Here is a 21068-nt window from a genome sequence, read left to right on the forward strand (position 1 = left end):
ACATTGCCGGAGAAAATGCTGAGATTATACAAAGTTAAAATTGGACATGAGAATTTTATTCTGTTTGCTGAAAAAAATAGTTACTGCTGATGGTGACTCTTGTGATTATTACCTTAACATTTTTGTGTAGCATCAGGGAGCTTAAATAGTGGAAAAATAAGAGTAGGAGAAAAGAAGGAGCAGTTTCTTTAAGCTGCTTGTTCTTCCACAAGTCCCATTTACATTGAATTTCCATCACTTACAAAAATAAACCCTTTTTTGGTCACTTAAACACCCCCTATGTTGTAGTAAAATATAACTTTTGCTACAAATAATATGTTGGAGATTTTCTGGAGGATTTTATTCATACTGAGAAGTTTTTCTTGATGCATAAGAAAGCACATTCATACACATTTTGGTATTTTTTTCTTCCCCTCAAATCAGTGCAAAAATATTTTGTGCTTGTATTAAGGAGCTGCTTTCCCATATAGGAAATCATGATATTTCATGTAATTGCAAACCCTTAATGCTATCGTGGATTTGTCTGCATTTTACAGATGAAGAGAGAAAGGAGAGGTATGAACTAGGATAAAAATGAAAATTACAATGATGAGCTCAGCCTCTTAAACTTGTATATTTCTGCATCCCATCTTGCTTTTTTATACTGCTGTATTTCCAAACAGGGAAGAAACAGTGAGGCTGAAAATGTAAAGAAAAAGTTCAAGGTGAGTCATTCGGATGAGAAAGCCCTGGGGTGTTGGTAGCTTGGGTAGCTATGACTAATTGCAACGCCTGTCTTTTGTCAGAGAGAACAATGCAGATCAAAGAAAAACTCTGGGAGTGAAGGGTAAAAAGATTGATTTTTTTTTTTTAAGGAGCTCCCACTGTTGCTGTAATAAATGCCTGTGTAGCACTTACTTTTAAATAGGCAGCTTTTAAGGCTGTTACCCAAAGTGTATCAGCTTATTTGGCATATAGCTGGAAAGTTGTTCCTTATTTTATTGATCTTGTAAATCATTGTCCACTTGCCTCATACAAACTTATATTCACTTAACTGTTGGTGGTGTGATTTGTAACACTGACAAAATGGTAAATGTCTCCTGTCTCTATTGACATTAATGAAATAATTCACACTGTGCCCTGTGGGCACCAGCTCGAGTTCTGTTGAATAATGCTGGTTACCAAAGTGTCACATTCACTCCTTGCTTCTGCACACTCCTTGATAAATACATTTGTGAGGGAAAACATGGAGTTAAGAAGCTTTTGTGGTTAAGGAAAGCAAAAATGTAGGAGACTGAATTACAGAAGGATGTATATGCCAATGAATTCCTTGCAGCATTTAAAAAATACATTGTGCATTAGATGTGGCTGCGCTATCACTGTAAAGTGATTCCAGACCTCAGCTTTGGGATGAAATCTGTCATCTCCTTTTGAATTCAGGAGGTGACACGTGATCTGTCCAATGCAATTACTCAGTCCTAGAAGTGGAACAACATCACTTTCACCCAAGAGATGACAAGTTTATCTCCTGAATAATAAATAAGCAGAAATATTTTTTTTAGAAGATTAAATCCATCTAGAATTGGGCCCTAGACAACATAAATTTAATGTTTGGGTATCAGTAACAGCACACTCCACCTGAGGTGGGTGCAGTAGAAGGATAAGCTATGCAGGAAGGTGGAATCACATCAGGAAATTTCATGGAAGGCCAGCAGGCAGCTTGGCTTCACAGAAATGCCATAAACCAGGTGTAGAAAAAACCCAAGGAGTAACCAACAATACAAAACAAATGTGAAAACAGCTATTAAATTTATATTTCTTATAAAAGCTTCTCTTGAAAAAGGATTTTCAACTATATTGGTAGTGCTCCAGTGTTGAGATGAAGCTTTGAGAGAAAACTGTGACCTCATGTCCTTGAATTTTGGATCTAAGGAGCAGATGGCAAATGAAGCTCAGGATGCTCTCATTCGTGCTTTTCATTTCATTTGTTAAAGAATGACAAAAAATACCCTTGGATGAGGAGCAGGATATATTTAATTCCTAGCACTATAAACTCGGACTGGCGTTTCCCGTATTTCACTCTCACTGGCAGCTCTAGGAGTGAAGGAAATTCACTGTTGTGTCACTTTCTCGTCCCTTTTCCCTGCCCGTGCACCGCAGACAGCTCTCCACTAGTGGTCTCTCCAGGCATGCAGCATCCACCTCATCCCAAACCTTCCCTTCGCAAAACCAGCAGCGCTGCAGGAGGACACAGCCATGAAACACTCTGTGAAAAGAAAAGAAAATAAAAGAGCGAAGTTAGGAACATGTCCCGCCCGTCTGTTTCTCCTGATGCAGAAGATAAGGAGTTTTTCCACCTCTGGCGTTTTGAAGTGGGCTGCTCCTGTTTTATCAAGAGTACTTAGATCTGTATAATAAATTAACTCGGACTAAAAGTTGCTCATTTTAATTAGAGGATTCAAAAGTGATACTGTGGTGCTGTTAAACGTATTTAAGACTCAGTGAGTGTTAGTTAATACTTCTGTAAGCCCAGGCACAGCAGAGATAAAAGCTTATTTATATAAGAACAGAAACAAGTTTGTCTTTGCTCAAAACAGACTGAAAAATTACTACAGAACTTTTATCTCAGCCTTTATTCAAAACCGCTGTGAAAAGACGCTAATCATAAAAATAACATACTTGTTAAAGCACAGAATCACTAGGTTGGAAGAGACCTTCCAGATCTCTTGTATTTTTACAATTATTAGAAACATCAGGAAAGACCCAAGACTGACTCTGTCCCTTTACTGCAGCTGTGCTGATGGTTTTGATGAGGTGACAATTCCTCCTTTCCAGTAACTCTGTCCACCACATTTCTCCCCTTATCTTTCCATGAAGAGGTACTAGTGGACTATTAAAGTTAAGCTCGCAAACACTGCCTTGATTTTTCCCCTCTATGCTAAATTTCGAATAGTGGAGCTCTTTACATTTGAACAAACCCCTCTGGCTTGTTTTTCAAGCACTTTTGGGTGCGATCGCGCATCTCCTCCTCTGCACACCCTCCTTCCCCCGGACGCTCCGGATGCTCTGGCAGAAGTTGGGGCTCCCCCCTGGCTCCTCCCATGCGCTGTGGGGCTGGAGGCAGCTCTGACCCCTCCCAGGGAGGGAGCTGGGCAGAGACAGCCGAGTGTTTGCAGCAGAGCCTGACCAGGGACCTCATCCTGCCAAACGCCATCTCCCCTGCTCCAGCAGCCGGCATCTCACCGGGCTGATCCCCCTGGGCGCTGTCCTGTCCAGCTCTCCCCACCCAAGGACAGAGATGGTGGCCACCTGCCTGCACCTGGCTGGATTTGTCTGCAGTTTTGTCGGGTGGATCGGAGTGGTTGTGGCCACGGCCACCAACGACTGGGTGGTGACTTGCGGCTACACCATCACCACCTGCAGGAAGATGGACGAGCTGGGATCCAAGGGGCTGTGGGCAGACTGTGTCATGGCAACAGGTCTCTACCACTGCAAGCCCCTCGTGGACATCCTCATCCTGCCAGGTGAGTGGGTCCCATCCTCCCCTTCCCACCCCAGCGAGGGCTGAAGCTCCTGCAGCTTCCTCAGCACAGGAGATGCTTCATTAAATGCACTAAAGAAGGTGAATGATAACTCTTAGCATGATTCTCACTGATTTACACATGGTTTTAATCACACCCAGGTCTCAAGTTTTCTGTGGTTAACTAAAATCCAGTTAATGTTTAATCATTGCTCATAGTAAAATCTCACTGCTCTTTCACATTTTGTCTCTGGTTTGCTCTGCAATACAGAGCACACTGAGGTATAATGGAGATAAAATACATTTCAAGGGGATGGAGAACTATTACAAATGTTAAAGTTTGATTCCTTAAAGTGATTTGGAGTATAATGAATCTTTCAGCATCTATTATTAATGCTGCAATGGCTTTTAATCTTTCAGAAGATGGTTAGTCTTGATGGTCTTGTACTTCCCACAGATTCTGAGGCAAGACAGAACTTTTACATGGCAAACTGATTTAACTGTATTTAACTTGATATTTTTTAATGGTATAGTAACTTTCATCCAGTTTACTGCAAAGCAAAAATTAAGCAAGGTGTTTAATCAGCATTAATACATCTTTTGAGCTAATTAAACCTGCCAAAGTCTTGTGAGGTCTGGTCTCTGTAAGTTTGGTTTGTGAGCTTACCAGTTTCAGTCACTGCTCTCCCTGCAGCACTCCATTCTGCTGTGGTTTGGATTGCAACTCCTCTACCATGTCAGAGGTGCCTCTCTCAAAGCTGGCAGGGCAGAAATGACCATTCCTTGTAATTTTCTTTATTATTTATTTGTTTAAATGATTGTGAAAATAATTTTACAAGAGATTAAAAATATAATTCCTGAATTTCTCTCTGTTACAGAGCTTGGTCTGTGTCACACAGCACTTAGCAATGTTGAGTCTCTCATTCTCTCCTTCTCTGTGTGTGCTTACTTTTATTTTAGTAAGTTTGCCTTCCTTACTGCTACTGTTGTTTAATCTCATCCAGCAGAGGAGACAGAGAAAGGTTTTGCCCCAAAGAAACATTTGTGAATACAATTTAATAAATAAGTGAATGGGAATTGTAGTAGCAGAGAAAAAAGCTTCCCTCAAGCAGAAGCAAATCACAAACCAAGATATTTCTGCTTGTAGCCTGTTTGATACCCACAGCTTGGCATAAGAGGGAAATTTATCCTGGTGTGCCCAATAGCTGAAATATATTTAGAGCTTTTCATTGTCTGAGTCAAGTCTTTAAAATTAATTGTTTGTGTTCTCATTTACTTGGGATTGTTTGCACAGAATCCACACTGGGTACAGCAATCTCCTTTGTTTGGGTCTCCTTTTATGCCCTGAACTCCTCAGGTAAATTTTTTTTTTACATTCCCTCTTGAAAAAATCAAGGAAATATTAAATACACACAGTGTCTGCATTTCCAGAAACAGTAAAATCCTCATTCCTGGTGTTGTACCTGTGTGTCAGTGGGATGTGCTTGAGGCCCCTCTTTGCTGGTGTTGGTTGAAGCATCTTGAAATTCCATGTCTGCATCTGACAGATTCTTTCTGTTAATAAGGAGGGACAGAGAGCCAGCACACTCACAGTGCTGAGACTGTCCTGAAAACTGGGGGAGGTCACCAGGCACTGGGGCAAATCTGATGTTTGTCCTTTTCCTGTTGAGTGCTAGTAATGACCTGGTATAATTTACTTATATGCAATTTTTTGTAGAGTACATATACATATGATATATATATTATAAATTTTAGATATACATATTGTATATACATATAAATATTTTAAAATCATGTATTATGATACATAGACCCTCCCAGAGTGGCAGAAATGTCATGGTCCTGCCCAGCACCCCCACAGCCCCTGGTCCCTGTTGTTTCCTGTTGCCTTGTGCACAGGGACAGGTAGGACAGGAATGGGAGCTGATGAAGTGCCAGGGGATGCTGTGATGTCCATAGGGATCCAGAGGGATAACGTGGCCCTTGGTCATGGCAGCTCAAGCAGCTCTGCAAGGTACAATCTTCTCCCTAAGGAAGGGCTGTGCCAATACTCAAGCCATGGATCTCCTCTGAGATCCCTCAGCCAGGCTGAGCCCCTGGGGTGCAGTGCTGAGATGTGGCTGAGGGTGAGGAGTGTCCCTCCTCATCCTCCTCCTCCTCCCAGGTCACCAGTGGGCCTTGTGTTGCCTTGTGTTGCCTTGGGGCAGTGCTGGCAGCATCCCATGGAGCTGCAGTGTCAGGAGTGGGTCTTCAGCTATTCAGACCTCTGAATGATGGAAGAGTCTTTGAGGCTTTAAATGACTGTTATGTAATTTTGAGGATTTTAAATTCTTCCTCTTTAATCAAACTCTTACTATGAAAACATAGGAAAACTCCTTCCTAGAGAAAATTTCTCCTACTTCCCATGTTTTCCAGCCCCATGATTTCTCAGTGTCTCTCAGGGAAGAGCTTGTGTTTTCCAGGCAGTGCTGTTTGTTTGTTGGAAAACTGTGAGCCAGCACATCCTGTATTCACACACTCCCCATGCACTGCAGCCTCACTGCCTTATGCCTGGTGAAGATTTCATGTTTACACAGTTATAAATGAGAAACAAAAGTTTTGATATTCAGCACAATTTAGATTGCTTTATTTTATATAGACAGAGCAAAGCAGCGCTGGGCAGACATGAGGGATCACTGCTTACTTCACGCTGTCTAACTTCAGTTTGCAGCTCCTTTTTATAGTATGGTTTTCTTGTAGTAATCAATAACTTTTATTTTTTTGTTGTCATAATTTTGCCAGGTATGCAGTGGTGGTCAAAAGAAAACATCCATGGGATCTCTGGGCGACGTGAAGTTTCTGGGCAATTTGTTAAGTCTCATAGATAACTATCTGGTCTTGGTAGATAGGCAATGGCAGAAGTTGGGAAGTCTGGTCTTAGGCTGCAATTGATTACACAAAGGCAGGAAATCTGATTTTGCAAAATCTTTCAGGCTGTGGGAAAGCCTTGTTTTGCAAACTGGTATTAGATACAACTTACTTAGAAAACATAATATTCATGACAGGGGGATTTAAAACAGAATTATTTTAATCATATATTTTTTATTCTAGTGTCATGCTTCATTTCAGACCTAAGTATTCTGGTTTAAACAAACCTTAATACATCTATGATTAACACGAATCTTTTATGAATTATCACAACAGGGATTAACCCATACTCTGTGCAGCTCTAACCAAGCAGCACCTTGTGTCCCAAGCCTCCTTTCCTTGTGGCAGATGATAAATGGCCATCCCTTCCTTGCCCGCAGGGTACGTGCAGGCCTGCCGGGCGCTGATGATCGCCGCCTCCGTGCTGGGCCTGCCCGCCATCTTCCTGCTGATCACCGTCCTGCCCTGCATCCGCATGGGCCACGAGCCCGGCGCCGCCAAGTACCGGCGCTCGCAGCTGGGAGGGATCCTCATCATCCTCCTGGGTAAGGCTCCTGCAGGGCTGGAGCCCATCCCAGCTCCTGGACTGTGCAGGTGTTGGGCGTGTGCTCCTGCAAGGGTCTGTGCAGGCTGGGCTGCCCTGGAGCTCTCCGGCATTGCTGGGTGGGCAAAAGGCACGGACGGGAGTGGGGGACGAGGGCAGGAGGCAGGGGGTGAAGCAGGGTTGGAGGGAGGGCTGTGAATCCCTCTGTCTGTGCCTTGGGGACTCCTCAGGCACAGCTCCTCTCCAGGCCATCACACACAGGTATGGATCGTACAGGTTTGCCATGGAAGTGATTTTTGGGAAAGGGTCTAAACTTCCAAGCTACAGAGCCTCCAAATTTTCCCTGGGCATCCAGTAAGCTGAGGCATGTGGGAAGGGAAGCCCTTGCTGAACGGGGCTGGCCCTGTGGCAAGTGCAGGGGAAGGAGCCTGGAGGTGGCACAGACAGAAGAGGGATGGCACTGGCACGGGAATAGGGCTGGCGTGCCCTCTGTGCCTCCCAGCCCCCCCTGCCAGCCTCGCCCTCTGCCTCCAAGCTCCCCTGGGAATTTCTTCCCGTCCTCGGTGCTTGTGGAGGAGATTGTTTTGAGCAGCACAGACTGTGGAGCTCATTGTCCCCCATGCAACACCTGCATGCTCTTGAGGCCTCGTCATCTCAGAACAGCCTGCGGGGCCTTGTTTGCACCCGGCTGTGGCAGAGGAGGAGGGGACAGGCAGAGTGGCCTCTTTGTGTGGCTCTGCTGCTCGCTGGCAGCCAGCACTGACATCATGCCCGTCTTCTCTCTTCTTCTATTTTTTCAAGTGGGCACTGAATATAGCTGCACACTCAGAAGGGCTGTCCCCTGGATGCTCCTTCCATGCAAGTCGTCCCTCCTCCATCACCTTGTGGTTAGCACAAGTCCAAACATCCCAAACCTGAGGGACTGAGTCCAAGGGACCCTATTGGTGCCTGTGGAGTTTAAAAGCACAGCTGGAAGTCCTAACATCAGCTTTATAGGGTTTTATAGGACATCCCAATCATGAACAGTCATGTTGGAATGGGATCTTCATCCTTGCCCTGGAACATTGAGTCATGTGTTTGGGCTTGCAGAAGTGAAAGAAAAAGTGGAGGTTTTCTGCCTGTGAATGAAATATTAGTGCTGGAGACATCTACTCTGATGGATTTTCCCTGCCCAGGATGAGGAGATCCAGCAGAGATGCACTTTGCCACAAAAGCCACAAGATTTTGGTTCCAGTCAAGGAGAATTATGCTGCAGGTCAGCCCTGCTTGCATGGCTGCAGATGTGGGAGCAGGAGGACAGTCCCTAAAAATCACAAAGGGCAAGAGGATGACAGGACCAGCTCACAAATGACAAATTGCAGTGACAGTGTTGTGTACTGTATCAGAACAAGTGAAATCCTTTATGCTGCAGTGTCCCACCAGGGTCTGGTGTGCCACTCTCCCATCCCAGTCATGCTGCAGTGGGACATCAGGGAGGAGAACAGATATGAGGGAGGATGGAGAGTTGTGGTGCTCCATAAACCAGGTTCCCCTCTGCCTCAGAACACGGTTTTCTGACTAGGTAGATCCTGTGAGGAAAAGAAATGTGAGAGATCACATCTCCTACATTTGTATCATGGAGACATTGGCAGACAAATGCTCTTTGGGTCAGATCTTATTGATTTTCTCCCCTGTGAGCTCTGAAGCACCTACAGGTGAATGATTTACTGGTGTTGCTGATGCCCTGAATGATCTGGGCTGGGATCAGCAGCCTGGTCACAATGTTTTAGTCACAATTACAATAATGCTCTTTTTGTCAGATCACAAATGAAGAATAAATAAGCTCCTTTTGCTCCTAGGTTGCTTTTTTTAAAAAGAAGAAAGAGTAAACCAGCTCACATTTACATTTACAAAGCCCATTTTTTTCCAGGCTCATTGGCAAGACAGTCCCTTTGGAAGAAGAATAATGTAGAGAGTTTAGGACTTTGACATTATTTAAGCTGATTAATGATCTGTTAGTTGCAAGATGAGGTGTCACCATTCCAGAGCATTTAACAAGCATGGATCAGGCCCTGAAAGATACAATACTGAGTTAAAATCCATTATAGTCTAGAAATAACATGCCCTGGACTGTTTTGATTCACCCTCCGGTCACTGAACTCTCACTCATGGTTTCCACAACCTCACAGGCTCCAGACTTTTCCTCTTAGGGAACAGCAACACCCAGAGCTCTGGTTAAAAGAAAATGGGCCCCCAAAACACTCCCTAATGCAGCAGAAATAGGGAGTGGGGTTGAAAATTGGGGACTGGCCCCGTGGCAACCTTCACTTGCTGTTCAGGGAAGGGATGGCAGTTTGTCACTGAAATTTGTTATAAGGGAAAACAGGGATTGAAACACAGCACAGAGCCAAAAAAAAATTATATATATAAAAAGCTGAAAAGTTGCCAGGAAAACAATGGGCTCAGATATTCCATTGATTTTTCTGTCCACTGATAATCACAGGCTGCCAGAGTGTAACCTGTGTGCACAGCCTGCTATTCTGCTGCTGATGTGTTTATGGCTTTGCTTGATCCTATCTGACCAGAGAATTGATTTATGGCTGAAAACAACCGTCAGCAGAGGTTTGCTCTGAGCTGGTATGAAAACATTTCACACTTTGGTGTTGATGGAAAAACCCTGGTCCAGCCTGTGTTGTTGATACTAATTTGGAGGACCCCTTGCTGGTAACTAAGGGAGCATTTTCCTCATGGAGGAGAAGGACTCAGACACTGGAAAATAGATGAAATATAGGTTAGTGGGAATTGCTACTATAAAAGAAGCCATTGTGCCATTGTGTACTAAATAAAGGATGTTAATGAGTTTTTCTAAAGACTGCATGAGTTTTAGTTGTAAAACCATAGATATCAAGATTAGAAGATTGCCTTGAACACTGAAAAAAAAAAAGGTATCTATTCTTTTCAACTAAATGCTTTGAAAGAGAAATCCGTGTGACTTTGAGTCAGCAATTCGGAATAGTTAAATTTAGATGTGAATGAAAAGTATTCTTTCTTCTGCAGAAAGCCTTTAACTTACTGTTAAGGAATTTGGCAGGGACTCACTGTCCCTTGAGTTAGAACAATCCTGTTCCCTCTCCCCCAGCTCCCCAAGCACCTTCTGTGCTTCTTGTCTCTGTGCATGTCCTTCTGACTCCAGCACATCTCTAATGCTGAGTATTAAGGGTTTCAGCTCAGCACACTGAGATGCTGCAAATCCACAGCTAAAAAAGACTTGGAAATACTGAGAGCTGGGATGTATCCCTGTGGATTCACAGCAATCTGATGAAGCAAGGACATTGCATGAATGCTGTGAGGATTTTTTGGTAGAGGCAGTGGCTTTTACAAGATTGCCTACTCTAGCTGCAAAAAGCAGGCAGGATTTCCATGTGTGCCCCAAAACAGGCCAGTTTTCCCAACTAATTTGGTTGCTCTAATAGAAAATATTCCTTCTCTTTGCAGACTTTCTTTTATTTTTCTGCTAGACTGTATTGGCTACAGCAGCTTTACTGTCTGTAGATTTTTTGTTTAGAGAGAGGCAAAGGGTGTCTTGACATTAGCACAAGAGAAGGGATAGCAACTTTTATCTACACTTCTTTTCCATTTAGGCAGCCATTTTAGAACTTGAAACTTGCCCTAAAATTCCTTTTCCAAACTCTTTGGGTTTCTTGTCAAATCACCTTTTTTCCCCAGCCTTTCCTTGTGGTACGACCAGAATAAAATTTGAGCCCACAGAGAGATATTGCAATTGCTGACTGTCCTTTTCCCATCTCCTCAGAGGATTTGCAGCCCAACCTAATCTATGCAGAGCCATGAAACCCAGCCCTATTCCAGGGCATTCCTCTTGCTCAGCAATGGGGTCACTGGTGACTGATGGCAGCTGGTGGCCTCTGAGGACAGAGAGGTCAAGTGAACCCATGCAAAGTCCTTGGCTTGTGTTTCACAGCTTTCTGGTATTGTCAGCTTTAAAATAAGGTGGTTTTACATGTAGTGGAGCCACATGCACAAGAGATGCTATTGTGTGAGCATCCCTGAGAGCTCTTCTCACCCCAGTGCAAGTGTTTTCTTCGGTCTTGTCTTGTGGGGGAGGGTCTGGAGAGATAAGGCTCTTATAGTCTATAGACAAATATATATATATATTTACTGCTGACAGAGAAAGAAAAGATGATTGTGTTTTTTCGGACAACAGAGCAGCTTTGTTCCCAGAGCCCATCAGAATGCTTTGTGAATTCCCAACTGATACATTTTTGTTTTAAAGCTTTGGAGGTTCATGAGCTGTTTGCAGGACCACTCCACACGCAGGAGAAATGCTCTTCTCCAGTTCCTGCCGTCTCCAAAATTCCTTCCAAAGCTGCAGGGCCCTTCCTTTGAGGAGGCCCAAAATTATTTCTGGCTTTATAAGCATCCTTCAAATGTTCTTCTCTTTTCCATAAGAAAATATTTTCTCTCACAATAACTGCAGCTTTGGGGATGGGTTTTTTGCTGTACTGGCCAGGAGCTACAGTTTATTCTCTGCTTTAACTAAACAATTTTATTTTTAATCTCACCCCTTTCTTTTTCCCTCTTGCAACCTTAACTTTCTGACACTGCCTCCAGATACCTTTTAACACGGTCGGTGGAAATCTGTAACGCTGCCATGGTCCTGTTATTGTTTTGCTCTGATTCTCTGATAGCCACAAGGATGGAGTCCTGCACAGCTTGTCCCGGAGGCAAGTAAATATTGACAGATTAATTCTTCTCAGATGTACAGGCCATCAAGGAGTATTGTTTTAGGACCTGCTCCTGGGAGGTGATTAACACCATCAACTCCTGTTGCCCTCGGTGCATGTGGGGACTCTGTGGGGACTGTCTCCCTCACATGTCATCTCACAGCACCACTGCAGCTGCCTTCTGGCTTTTTGTGGAAAAAACCCCTATGGAATATCAAGTAAAATGTGAAGCCTGCAGTCATTTTTTGACCCGCTGTAGTCTCTAGGTAGGATCCCATTTCACTTCTGTAGACTCTTCATTTCCCATTTTTATTCAATTCATTAAATGTCTGGAGAGCCTTACTGACTTTGTCCCCATTGCTTGATATAAATTTTCCACAGGGAAATAGAATCTGTTTTCCAGACCTGAGAGACATTTCCATGAAAAAACCCCAGCAATGCCTAACTGCTGCTTATTTTGTCCCTGCTCATTTTCTGCCTGGGGTTTATAAACCCCACTCTGTGTTAGAGTGCTGGGATATTTTGGTGATGTTTATGTGACCACTCAGTGAGTCCATTAGGAAATGGGGATTTAAACCAGTTCATGCTGGTCCACAGATTTTATTCTCTCACTGACCCATATGGTTTTCATGGCCTTGCTTCATATCTAATCTATTCCTAATTCTGCAGTTCTCCAGAACATCAGTTTCAAGGATGACTCTCATTTTTCCCTCTTCAAGATATTTCTAGGGAACAAATCTGTTTCCCTTTTAATAAACATATTAAATTGTGTCAGGCAGCAGTTGTTTTTCTTTCTTGTTGGTGCTTGAGAGAGATGCTGTTCTCTCTCCATCTCTCACCCCTGAGGCTCCCATGTTGCCTCCTGCTTGGAGACCTCTTGGACCCAGCCCTGACACCGCTGCTTCTGGGTGCCACCGTGGGACAGGAAGGGAGGAGGGATGGCTTTCCTCTTTGTCCCCAGACAAAGTGTCCCAGAGTGTCACTCCCTCCAGCTCAGAGCCCTAACGCTGTCCTTTCCCTCCTGCTTTCCCCAGCCATGTGCGGCGTCGTGGCCACCATCTGGTTCCCGGTGTGCGCCCACCGCGAGACCACCATCATGAGCTTTGGCTACTCGCTGTACACGGGCTGGATCGGCTCTGCCCTCTGCCTCTTCGGGGGCTGTGTCATCGTGTGCTGCTCGGGGGACGCGCAGACCTTCGGCGAGAACCGCTTCTACTACGGCTCTGGCTCCAGCTCGCCCACCCACGCCAAGAGCGCGCACGTGTAGAGCCCCAGGGACGCCCCACGGCTGCTGTCGGATGCTTTGGCTGGTGGGTTCATGTGCCCTGGGTTTGCTTCTGCTGTCAGGCTCCCAGGGGGAGATTTAGAAAAGCAGCACAAACGTCTGGTAGTCTGAAGCATTATTCTCCCCATCTCTTCCCCTCCTTTCTCTAGAAAGACAGCTCCAAGCCAGCCCTACCTCTTGGTCCTCACCGTTTTGTCCCAACCACCTGCCCCATCTTCTTGCAGCCAGGATGGTTTGGGGTTGTGGTGTGGGTTTTAGGGCTTTTAGTTTATCTTCTAGCTCCCCTGATTGTAGGAGAGTTTAAAGCAATAAAACAGAAATGAGAGAGACGCTTTCCCGTTGTTAGGAGGACTCTGACAGCTTCTCCCCCATCCTTGCTGTTTGATTTCTCCCACTCAAGGTCACAGCTCTGGCAAGGCTGGGGAGAGAGGATAGGGAGGAAGGCTGTCCTCTCCCACAGGGCAAATGTTTCTCTTTTGGAACAAGAGGAGGGGATTTTTCTGCCTTTCTCTGTAAATACTTTTGTATGAGTCTGATCATTTCAGTAACAGTGTTTCCCCCACCCCCACAGTCATCAGTATGAAGGAAACCGAACCCAAAGGTCCTAATGACATGGTAGATAACAGTGCCTTTTAAAATAGTTATAAATGACTTTGGGGGCTCTAATCCCTGCCCTCTGGTTTAGTTTCTATTTTTTTCTTTTGTACAGATCAGTTACTAAAAAATGTATTTTTACATTTTTTTGAACTCCTTTCTTCTTCTAAGTTTGTGTTCCATCTTGCCTCGTTAAAGCAGCACATTTTAACACGCAGTATAATGTACCTGTTACAATACAATTCTGGTGAGTACTGATGATGCCTTTGTACTTTCAGTGAAATACTGTACAATAAATAACAGAGTACCTGCAAACCCTGACTTCTTTTTTTTCCTTCCTTCCTGCGTGTTTCCATAGCCAGTTTTTCCATGATGGGGATTTGCCTATGATTTTGAAGATTTTTTTTTTTAATAGCAGTTCTGCTCTGCTGTGGCATGAAGGATATTTAAAGTATGAGTAATCTTCCTGCATGGAATTGTCCATTATCCTTTGGTTCTTTCAGTGCTTCCTGTAGCAGTTCGTACCTGTGGTAGCCACTTGTGGGTTTCTTTATATTGGGAAGAATTAGAAAGCCCCTGAAGTAGTGGTGATGACCCTGAACGCTGTGAAGTTGAGACCTGGTGTTGCTGGAAGTTTTCTCAGCTAAAGCAGGAGTCTAATCTGGGGTCATAACTCTGATTAAAACTGTGTAAGATCAAGATCTAACTCTGTCCTTACTAGTCTGTAGCAATTTAATTACCCTGATACAAAATCCCATCTGTTCCCAGAGATGTTAACTCACTTCAAACAATTTGTGTAAGCCAAGAGAAGGAAAAGAGGAGTAGCTGCTGCTCACTGGGGCAAGAGGAGAGCCCCAGTGGAGAGACAGGAGAAGAGTCTGAGCAGCCAAGTTTTTTTGAGTGATGAATAATGGGAAAACAAGGCTGTTGGTCAAGCCTCATGCATTCTGGACTGTCCTTGGTCTGCTTCAGCTGGAGAAGCCGAACTGAGTGACACAGCCCCGGGCAAGGATGCTGCAGCTCCCACCTCTCCCCTCCCGCACGCGGGAAGCTGGGGCGTTTCAAAGGAGCCGGCGGGAGGCTGGCTGTGCTCCACGGGCTCCCTTTGCCTGCCTGGCCCAGGGATGGGCAGCATCCCGAGCATCCGCCTTTCCCAGCCAGCAGCTCTGCTGTGTGAGCTGCGCAGCGCTGCGCAGCGTCCCCGGGGCGGTGGCAGGACACTTGTGCCCATGACATCAGGGGCAGGGCACAGGCGGTTCTTGTGCAGCCGGAGGACGCTGTCAGTGCTGCCATTGATGTGCGGTGCCCCGGGCGGAGCGGGGCACAGACGTGCCAGCTTGTGCAGGCTGCCAGCGCTGATTGTGGATTGTGCCGCGGGTTTAACCCCGGCACCGACTGCGGCGTGCGACACCTCGGAGCACAAATCCCATGGGATGCTGCCTGCAAACAGCCCTGCAGCAAACTGGGAGGGAAAAGGACAGGGGAGGGTTTTGGGAACGAGCCCTGCCAGGCAGTGCTTAGGGGATTTTTTTTTTTTTCTGCCCAAACCCTTAGGATGCACCTTGTCACTCCCAGTTTCACCCATTCCGTGATCCTCATCCCCTTGGCAGGAGATGGTGCTGGGGCTCTGTGTGCTCTGCCCACAGCCACAGGTTATCAGCATCCGACCCCAAATGCAACTCTTAAAAGGCCCTGGGAGTGCTGCTCAGAGGAAGGAAGGAATTTTATTTCAGGGAAAAGAATTAAAAACTAAACAAAGCAAAGCAACCCAGCAGCTGCAGGGGAAAATGTACATCTGCAACCATGGGGTGCAAGGAGATGGGGCCAAGAATGTGATGGGGTATTAGTGCTGGCACCACAGAGGGGAAGTGTTCTGAGGAAGCACAAAGAACATTAAACTTTTTTAGCTTTTAAAGGATCAAAGCTGAAACAGCTGCTTTGTGCCCCCCCCCAAAACACCCTGCTCCCCTGTGGGGCTCTCTCTTGGTCTGGATTGGCCATGGCACTGTTGGCTCATGAAGGCTTTTAGTGCTCATTTGCTGACCCAAAGCCTCAAAATAGGATCAAATATGATTCTCCTGAATCGAAAAACTGCTCCACACCATTCCTAACACCAAGTGTGGAGTGGTGGCTGTGAGCCATAGTGGTCACCCCAGTGTGGAGGTGATGGTCCCTGATGCCCAGCAGAGCTCTCCCCAGCTCCCCCTGCACCAGCTGGAGCTCTTCATCCCATCCCAGTGATGGGGAGAGCACCTGGCAGGATCCCCATTCCCCAATAACAGGGGCAGCAGGAAGGAGCCCTTGGGGACACACTGGTGGCCCTGAGCACCCCAAAGAGGACAGGCAGCTGTGTCTGCTTCTCCACAGCCCTGCCCATGCAGGGAGGGGACAGTGCTGTGACACCCCAGCTCCCCCAAGGAAAGGTGAGTGCCACCAGATGGGAAGATTGGTGCACCCTTTGCACTGCAATAGTCAACCTGTGGTCATTTGCTTTAGGTTTTTTCCTTCTTTTTTTTTATTGTGTAAACAGATAACCATTTTCTCTCACAACACTGCAAGTAAATAACAAAGTCAGCCTGCTGAAATAGATCTTGTAAAATGGAATTTTTGAATCACTTAAAGCAAGGTTTTTTTAATCTCTAGCTTCAATTTAGCACTGAAAAAATATCAGAACTTCAGGTACTGATTGGCTTAACAAAATTTACATGGGAATTTTTTTTTTTTTAATTACTTTTTGGTTTAGTGTTTAATTTAAAAGATTTAAATTACTATGGAAACTAATTCTAAGACACATTTGTCTCTGGCTTTCTTTACAAATCCCTTAGTTCCTCTTTGATTTTTAAATGTAAAGGCACACAATAAAGCTTTATGCATTTATTAAAATATACAGATTTTGGTAAATTTAGATTTTTTTCTTAGTATCTTGATTATATATATGTATTATATGTATAGTTGTCAACAACACAGTCATTTGAAAATAAAAATCACCCCATAACATATCTGCATATTTTTTTTTCTTTCTCATGACACACTACAAGACCCCATTGTACAATGCACCAATGGGCTTCTGGAAACCACAAAAAAAAAAATGGATAGAACAAACTGCTTTTAACAAATACACCAACTTCATACCAGAACTGCAGAGAATTGTTACACCAGAAAATACCACCTGCAAAAAAAAGAGCAAGATATACATCAGAAAGACTGAACAAAACAAAGTGAAGGTCATTTACAAGCTGAATTTACAACATCCCATGTTGCTGGGCTGTGATTTCGCTGCCATATGGAGGAAGCTGAAGTGCTGGGCCTTGGACCAAGGGGTTGTGACTGTGTGGAGTGAATTTGTGGAGGGGCTGAGATCTTACAGAGTCGGCCTGGAAGGTCTGAGGTATTTATGATCCATCTGTACCATGCATTTGGTGCCTCAGGGCATGTGCCCCGTGGAGGGCAGGCAGGCATGGAGGGGCTTTGTGCCTCTCACCAGAGGTGGGAGCAGGATGGTCCCGCTCTGCCATGTCCTGCTGACAGCTCAGGGATGTGAGAGCCTTCCTCAGGGAAAGGCTGGAGTTGGGGTTACAGCAGAGCAAGCACTTGCACCTCTTCCCAGCCCCCTGGCCAGCAGTGCCCAGAGGTGATGGACACACCTGGACATTTTGCCTTCTCAGCCTTTGCTCTTGCCCACTGAAGAGCCCAGTGCTGCTACAAGAGACAGCATGTGAGTTCCCAGAGGCTGAACCCGCACCTCTCCCAGGAACTGCCACCCAGAACAGGGAGCAGGGGTCCTGTAAACCAGCCCTTGGCCACTGGCAGACCTCCAGGACCTGTGGCTTGGTCACCTTCTCCTTAAACACCTCTGCTGGGTGGGATGTAGTCGGCTCAGGAGGAGGGTACAGCTCCCACCCCCGGCACACGATGACTGACAGCAGCCCATGCACATCCAACAGTGCTGTGGCATCAAATGCTGTTCCCTGCTGGTCCAGAATGGGGCACAGCCATCCTGCCCCAGCACTTCCCCAGGAAGGGGAAGGAGAATGGGTGAATGGGAAAGGGGGCAGCCAAAAGGCTGCTCAGATCCAATGGAGGAGTTCCTACAGACACCAAAGAGCAAGGGGTTAAACCCTTGTTAAATTATACGGTGTAACTAGAGCAGACATGACAACAGACACTGGTACTGGTAACTGCTCTGTAGCAAGAGATTAAGGCTGCAAGAAGAACGGGCTTCAACTCAACAGGGTGCTTGGGCATGAGTTTGTGGCTCAGCAGATGCCCAAATACCGTGTGGAAGCAGGACGAAAACGACTGCCTTGGATATGGTATAGTACAAGAGCTGGTAGGAAAATAGCATCAGTCTTTCTCCCTGAAAACATAAAACCAGACCTGTGAGGTGCCATCTCTCTTGGGTACTTCTAAGGCATCAAGGAGGAGAGTAGCCAAGCGTGGGTGAGCAGTGGCTGTAGCAAGAGGAGCTCAGCACTGCAGAGGTTTCCAGAGCTGGCGCGTGAGCAGTGCATGTTGCAGCAGCTTTTCAGTGGGACACACTCAGGATTTCTGCTTGTAGAAGCGTGGTTAGGGTGGACAGCAGGAGTTGATGCCAGAGCAAAGTGTACAGGTCCTTTAGCCAAATCCTCACTCCCACCCTGAAGCTGCTGCAGAAGCCAAACTTCCCTTGGCTTGCCCGGATGACTCCAGCTTGAGATCTGCACAACTGGATGCTCTTCTCCACTGCGAAAAGAACTGTGGTTTGTCACTGTTTTGGACAGGAGCTGGAGGAAAACTTTTTCAGCCCCAGGCAGAGTGTCTCCATCAAGCCCTTGCATCCCAGGAGCAATGGGGAAGGGCACAGGTCCCTTTGCACAAGGCACCCTTTGCACACCCTGCTTGCCCACAGAGGGTGCCAGGCAGGTGTTTTGGGAGCCTGAGCCTCATCCAGTGAACCAAAGTGTTAATAGTTCTCAATATCCACGAGGATATTTCCATATTGGAAATCCTTCCCCTGTTGATGTTAAATTGTCCCCTGGGATGCCAGCAGCAGCCCATGGTACAGGGGGTTGGTCTGTGCTGCACTGGAGGTCCTGGGATGGATCCGTCTGCAGCCTTTGGCAGCTGGGGGGAGGATGGGAGATGCTGCCTGATGGGTTTTGGTTACTGTTTATTCAGAAAGATGTTCCTCCACCAGAGCGCTTTGCAAAAAGCAAGTGGGCTCCACAACTGGACCTGCTGATAATCTCTGACCAAACCCCATCACTGCTGACTGATGGTTCTGTGGGGACACTGGCAGCAAAGAGTCTGATGGCACTTCTGGGGGCCATGGCCATGTTCAGGCGGTTTAACATCCACCTGCTGACCTCCTCTGCCCTGTGAGCCACCAGCTCTGTTTGGTTTCAGACTGAAATACGGACACTTACGGAATGAGCAGCATTTCAGTGTTTTTCATACAGCACCCACCAAGCCAAGCCAAAACCAGAGTATTGTACAAAGTGCAGACAGCAGAAGGGAGACAGATTTCAGCTGCCAAGTCCTCTCTTCTTGCTACCCATGACCCAGCCCCACCAAGACATGGCTGACCCATGGATGCTGCTGCTTTGTGAGGGCATGGATGGGTGTCTGGAGCACTGAGGGCAGAGTGAGCACTGGAAGGTGCCCAGCACGGTGAGGGAATGACAGCACAGTCATTTTTGTAAAAGACACAAGGTGGTGGAAGCAGTGCCCAACGTCAGACTGGTGATGCTCAGAGGAATGTGTGTACATTTGTACAAAGAAGGTTGAGCCAAGAGTGGGTCACAGCCCTCACTGTGACCAGGAATGGGATCAGGCTCCCAGACACGGATGTGGGGGATGTTGGGCTGAACCAGGACTTAAAGGTTGGACTGAGACATGGACTAATTTTGAATCACAATATCAGGGTTTGGGGATGGATGTGCTCTGTGCAGCAAGCCAGAACGGGCCATGGAAACACTGTATGATGGAACCAGCTATGCATCTCCGAGCTACTCCCAGGGAAGAGTGTGTCCATCTCCATTTTGTACCTACCCACCTCTCTGTGTGCCTCTGACTCAGCTATCACTTCTAGGTGGTTCAAAGAAAAAAAACACACATGCCAAGAAAGAGCCAAAAACTTTAGAGTGGCATCCCACCACTGCAGCCATTGGGTGGACATTCCCCAGGGACAATTTGACTTGTCCCCTCATGCGGCTCCTTCCACCACTCAGCACTGGTTTGGCACATCTCCCACTCCGCTGCCTGCGCTGGTGCAGCTGGTGCTGGGAGATCAGCCAGTGCTGGAGGATCAGCCAGTGCTGAAGGATCAGCCAGTGCTGAAGGATCAGCCAGTGCTGGAGGATCAGCCAGCATTCACCAGAGTGAGAACCGACTGGTGACGCTGGGATGGACCGCGGGTGGTTTTGGTTCGGGGTCAATGCAATCGCAGAGCGTGTCCTGGAGGTGAGCAGGGTGGTGGTGGAGGATCCAGGGAGGATGGGGCAGGATGGGGGAGCCACAGGGACCCTTCCTCATCGCCGGGGCAGCGCGGCGCCCCTCTGCCTGTCCTCTACTCGGGTGAATAGTCCAACTCGTCGTTGGCGATCAGAGCATCCGCCGGCGGTTTGTGCCGGCCTTTGCTTTTCGACCTGCCACTTGTCCGATGGCTTTCCTTGGCGCCCGCCATTTGCTGGTATGAGAAGCTCTTGTCCTCAGAAGGACCCCAGGCCGGGTAGCTCTCACCCTCAGGGGCGAAGGAGAAGCCGTCGTCCACGGAGAAGGGGTCGACGTCCACGTCGTAGCGCTGGTAGGTGCTCTGGTGCAGGGCCTCCTCCCGGGCGCTGATCTCCAGCGTGCTGTTCCACATCCCGTAGCCAAAGTAGATGAGCAGACCTGGGGTGGGCAAGAGAGAGAGGGTTGGACCCTACTCAAAGTGGTTTTCTTCCTTTCTTCTGCCTTCACTCAGAGTTAGGATTAAAACACGAAAGAGATACATTTCTCATTGAGACTTGGTTGCTTATTAAATATTACCTAAAGCACAGAGAGTTTTTTAATACTTTTAGCTATTAAGCTAAAAGCAAGAAAATGGAGGTGATTCTAGCTAGCTACAAGGTCTTTTAAAGCCTAACTATCCAATTCAAAGCTAACATCTATATTATTTATGCTTTTGACGCAATAATCCAGTAACAGGTGTTTACCTGTGACCCGCACTGTGGGATTTTCTATCCAACCAAAAACTACTACCTAAATTATGAAGAAGAAAGAATAAGAAGGAAAAAAGAGATGATGCCCAAGAATGTCCATCTTGTCCTGTACCATGTGAAATTACACACTTTTATTCTAGATACACACTGTGATTTTAACTCCATCAATCAAATTTGGAAGCCTTCTCCAAGGCCTCAAGTCAAAAACATTGTTCCCCTGGGGTTCGGTGTCAAAAAACACAGAAAGTTCAAAACTCCCAGGCTTCTGGGTTCCAACAGGACCCAAACTACCCACCAGTCCCATTAAACCTACCAGATGTCATCTTCCTGCACAAAT

General features: G+C 46.4%; 2 protein-coding genes across 2 annotated transcripts in view; one reads left to right on the top strand and one right to left on the bottom strand.

Annotated features, from left to right (window-relative positions):
- Positions 1-3092: 3092 nt before the first annotated feature.
- On the top strand, positions 3093-16065 carry CLDN11 (claudin 11). The gene is made up of 3 exons (XM_056499120.1): positions 3093-3503; positions 6787-6951; positions 12706-16065. The coding sequence occupies exons 1-3, from the start codon at positions 3278-3280 to the stop codon at positions 12936-12938; spliced, it is 624 nt and encodes a 207-aa protein (XP_056355095.1). The 5' UTR covers positions 3093-3277; the 3' UTR covers positions 12939-16065.
- A 221-nt stretch (positions 16066-16286) lies between these two features.
- Positions 16287-21068, bottom strand: part of SLC7A14 (solute carrier family 7 member 14) — a 30670-nt gene continuing 25888 nt past the window's right edge. The window contains exon 8 of the mRNA XM_056499119.1: positions 16287-20420. Coding sequence (XP_056355094.1) covers positions 20098-20420 — 323 coding nt within the window. The 3' untranslated portion in view covers positions 16287-20097. The remainder of the gene's footprint in view (positions 20421-21068) is intronic.

The sequence above is a fragment of the Oenanthe melanoleuca genome, chromosome 9, assembly GCF_029582105.1.
Source record: "Oenanthe melanoleuca isolate GR-GAL-2019-014 chromosome 9, OMel1.0, whole genome shotgun sequence".
In the NCBI taxonomy this organism is placed as follows: Eukaryota; Metazoa; Chordata; class Aves; order Passeriformes; family Muscicapidae; genus Oenanthe; species Oenanthe melanoleuca.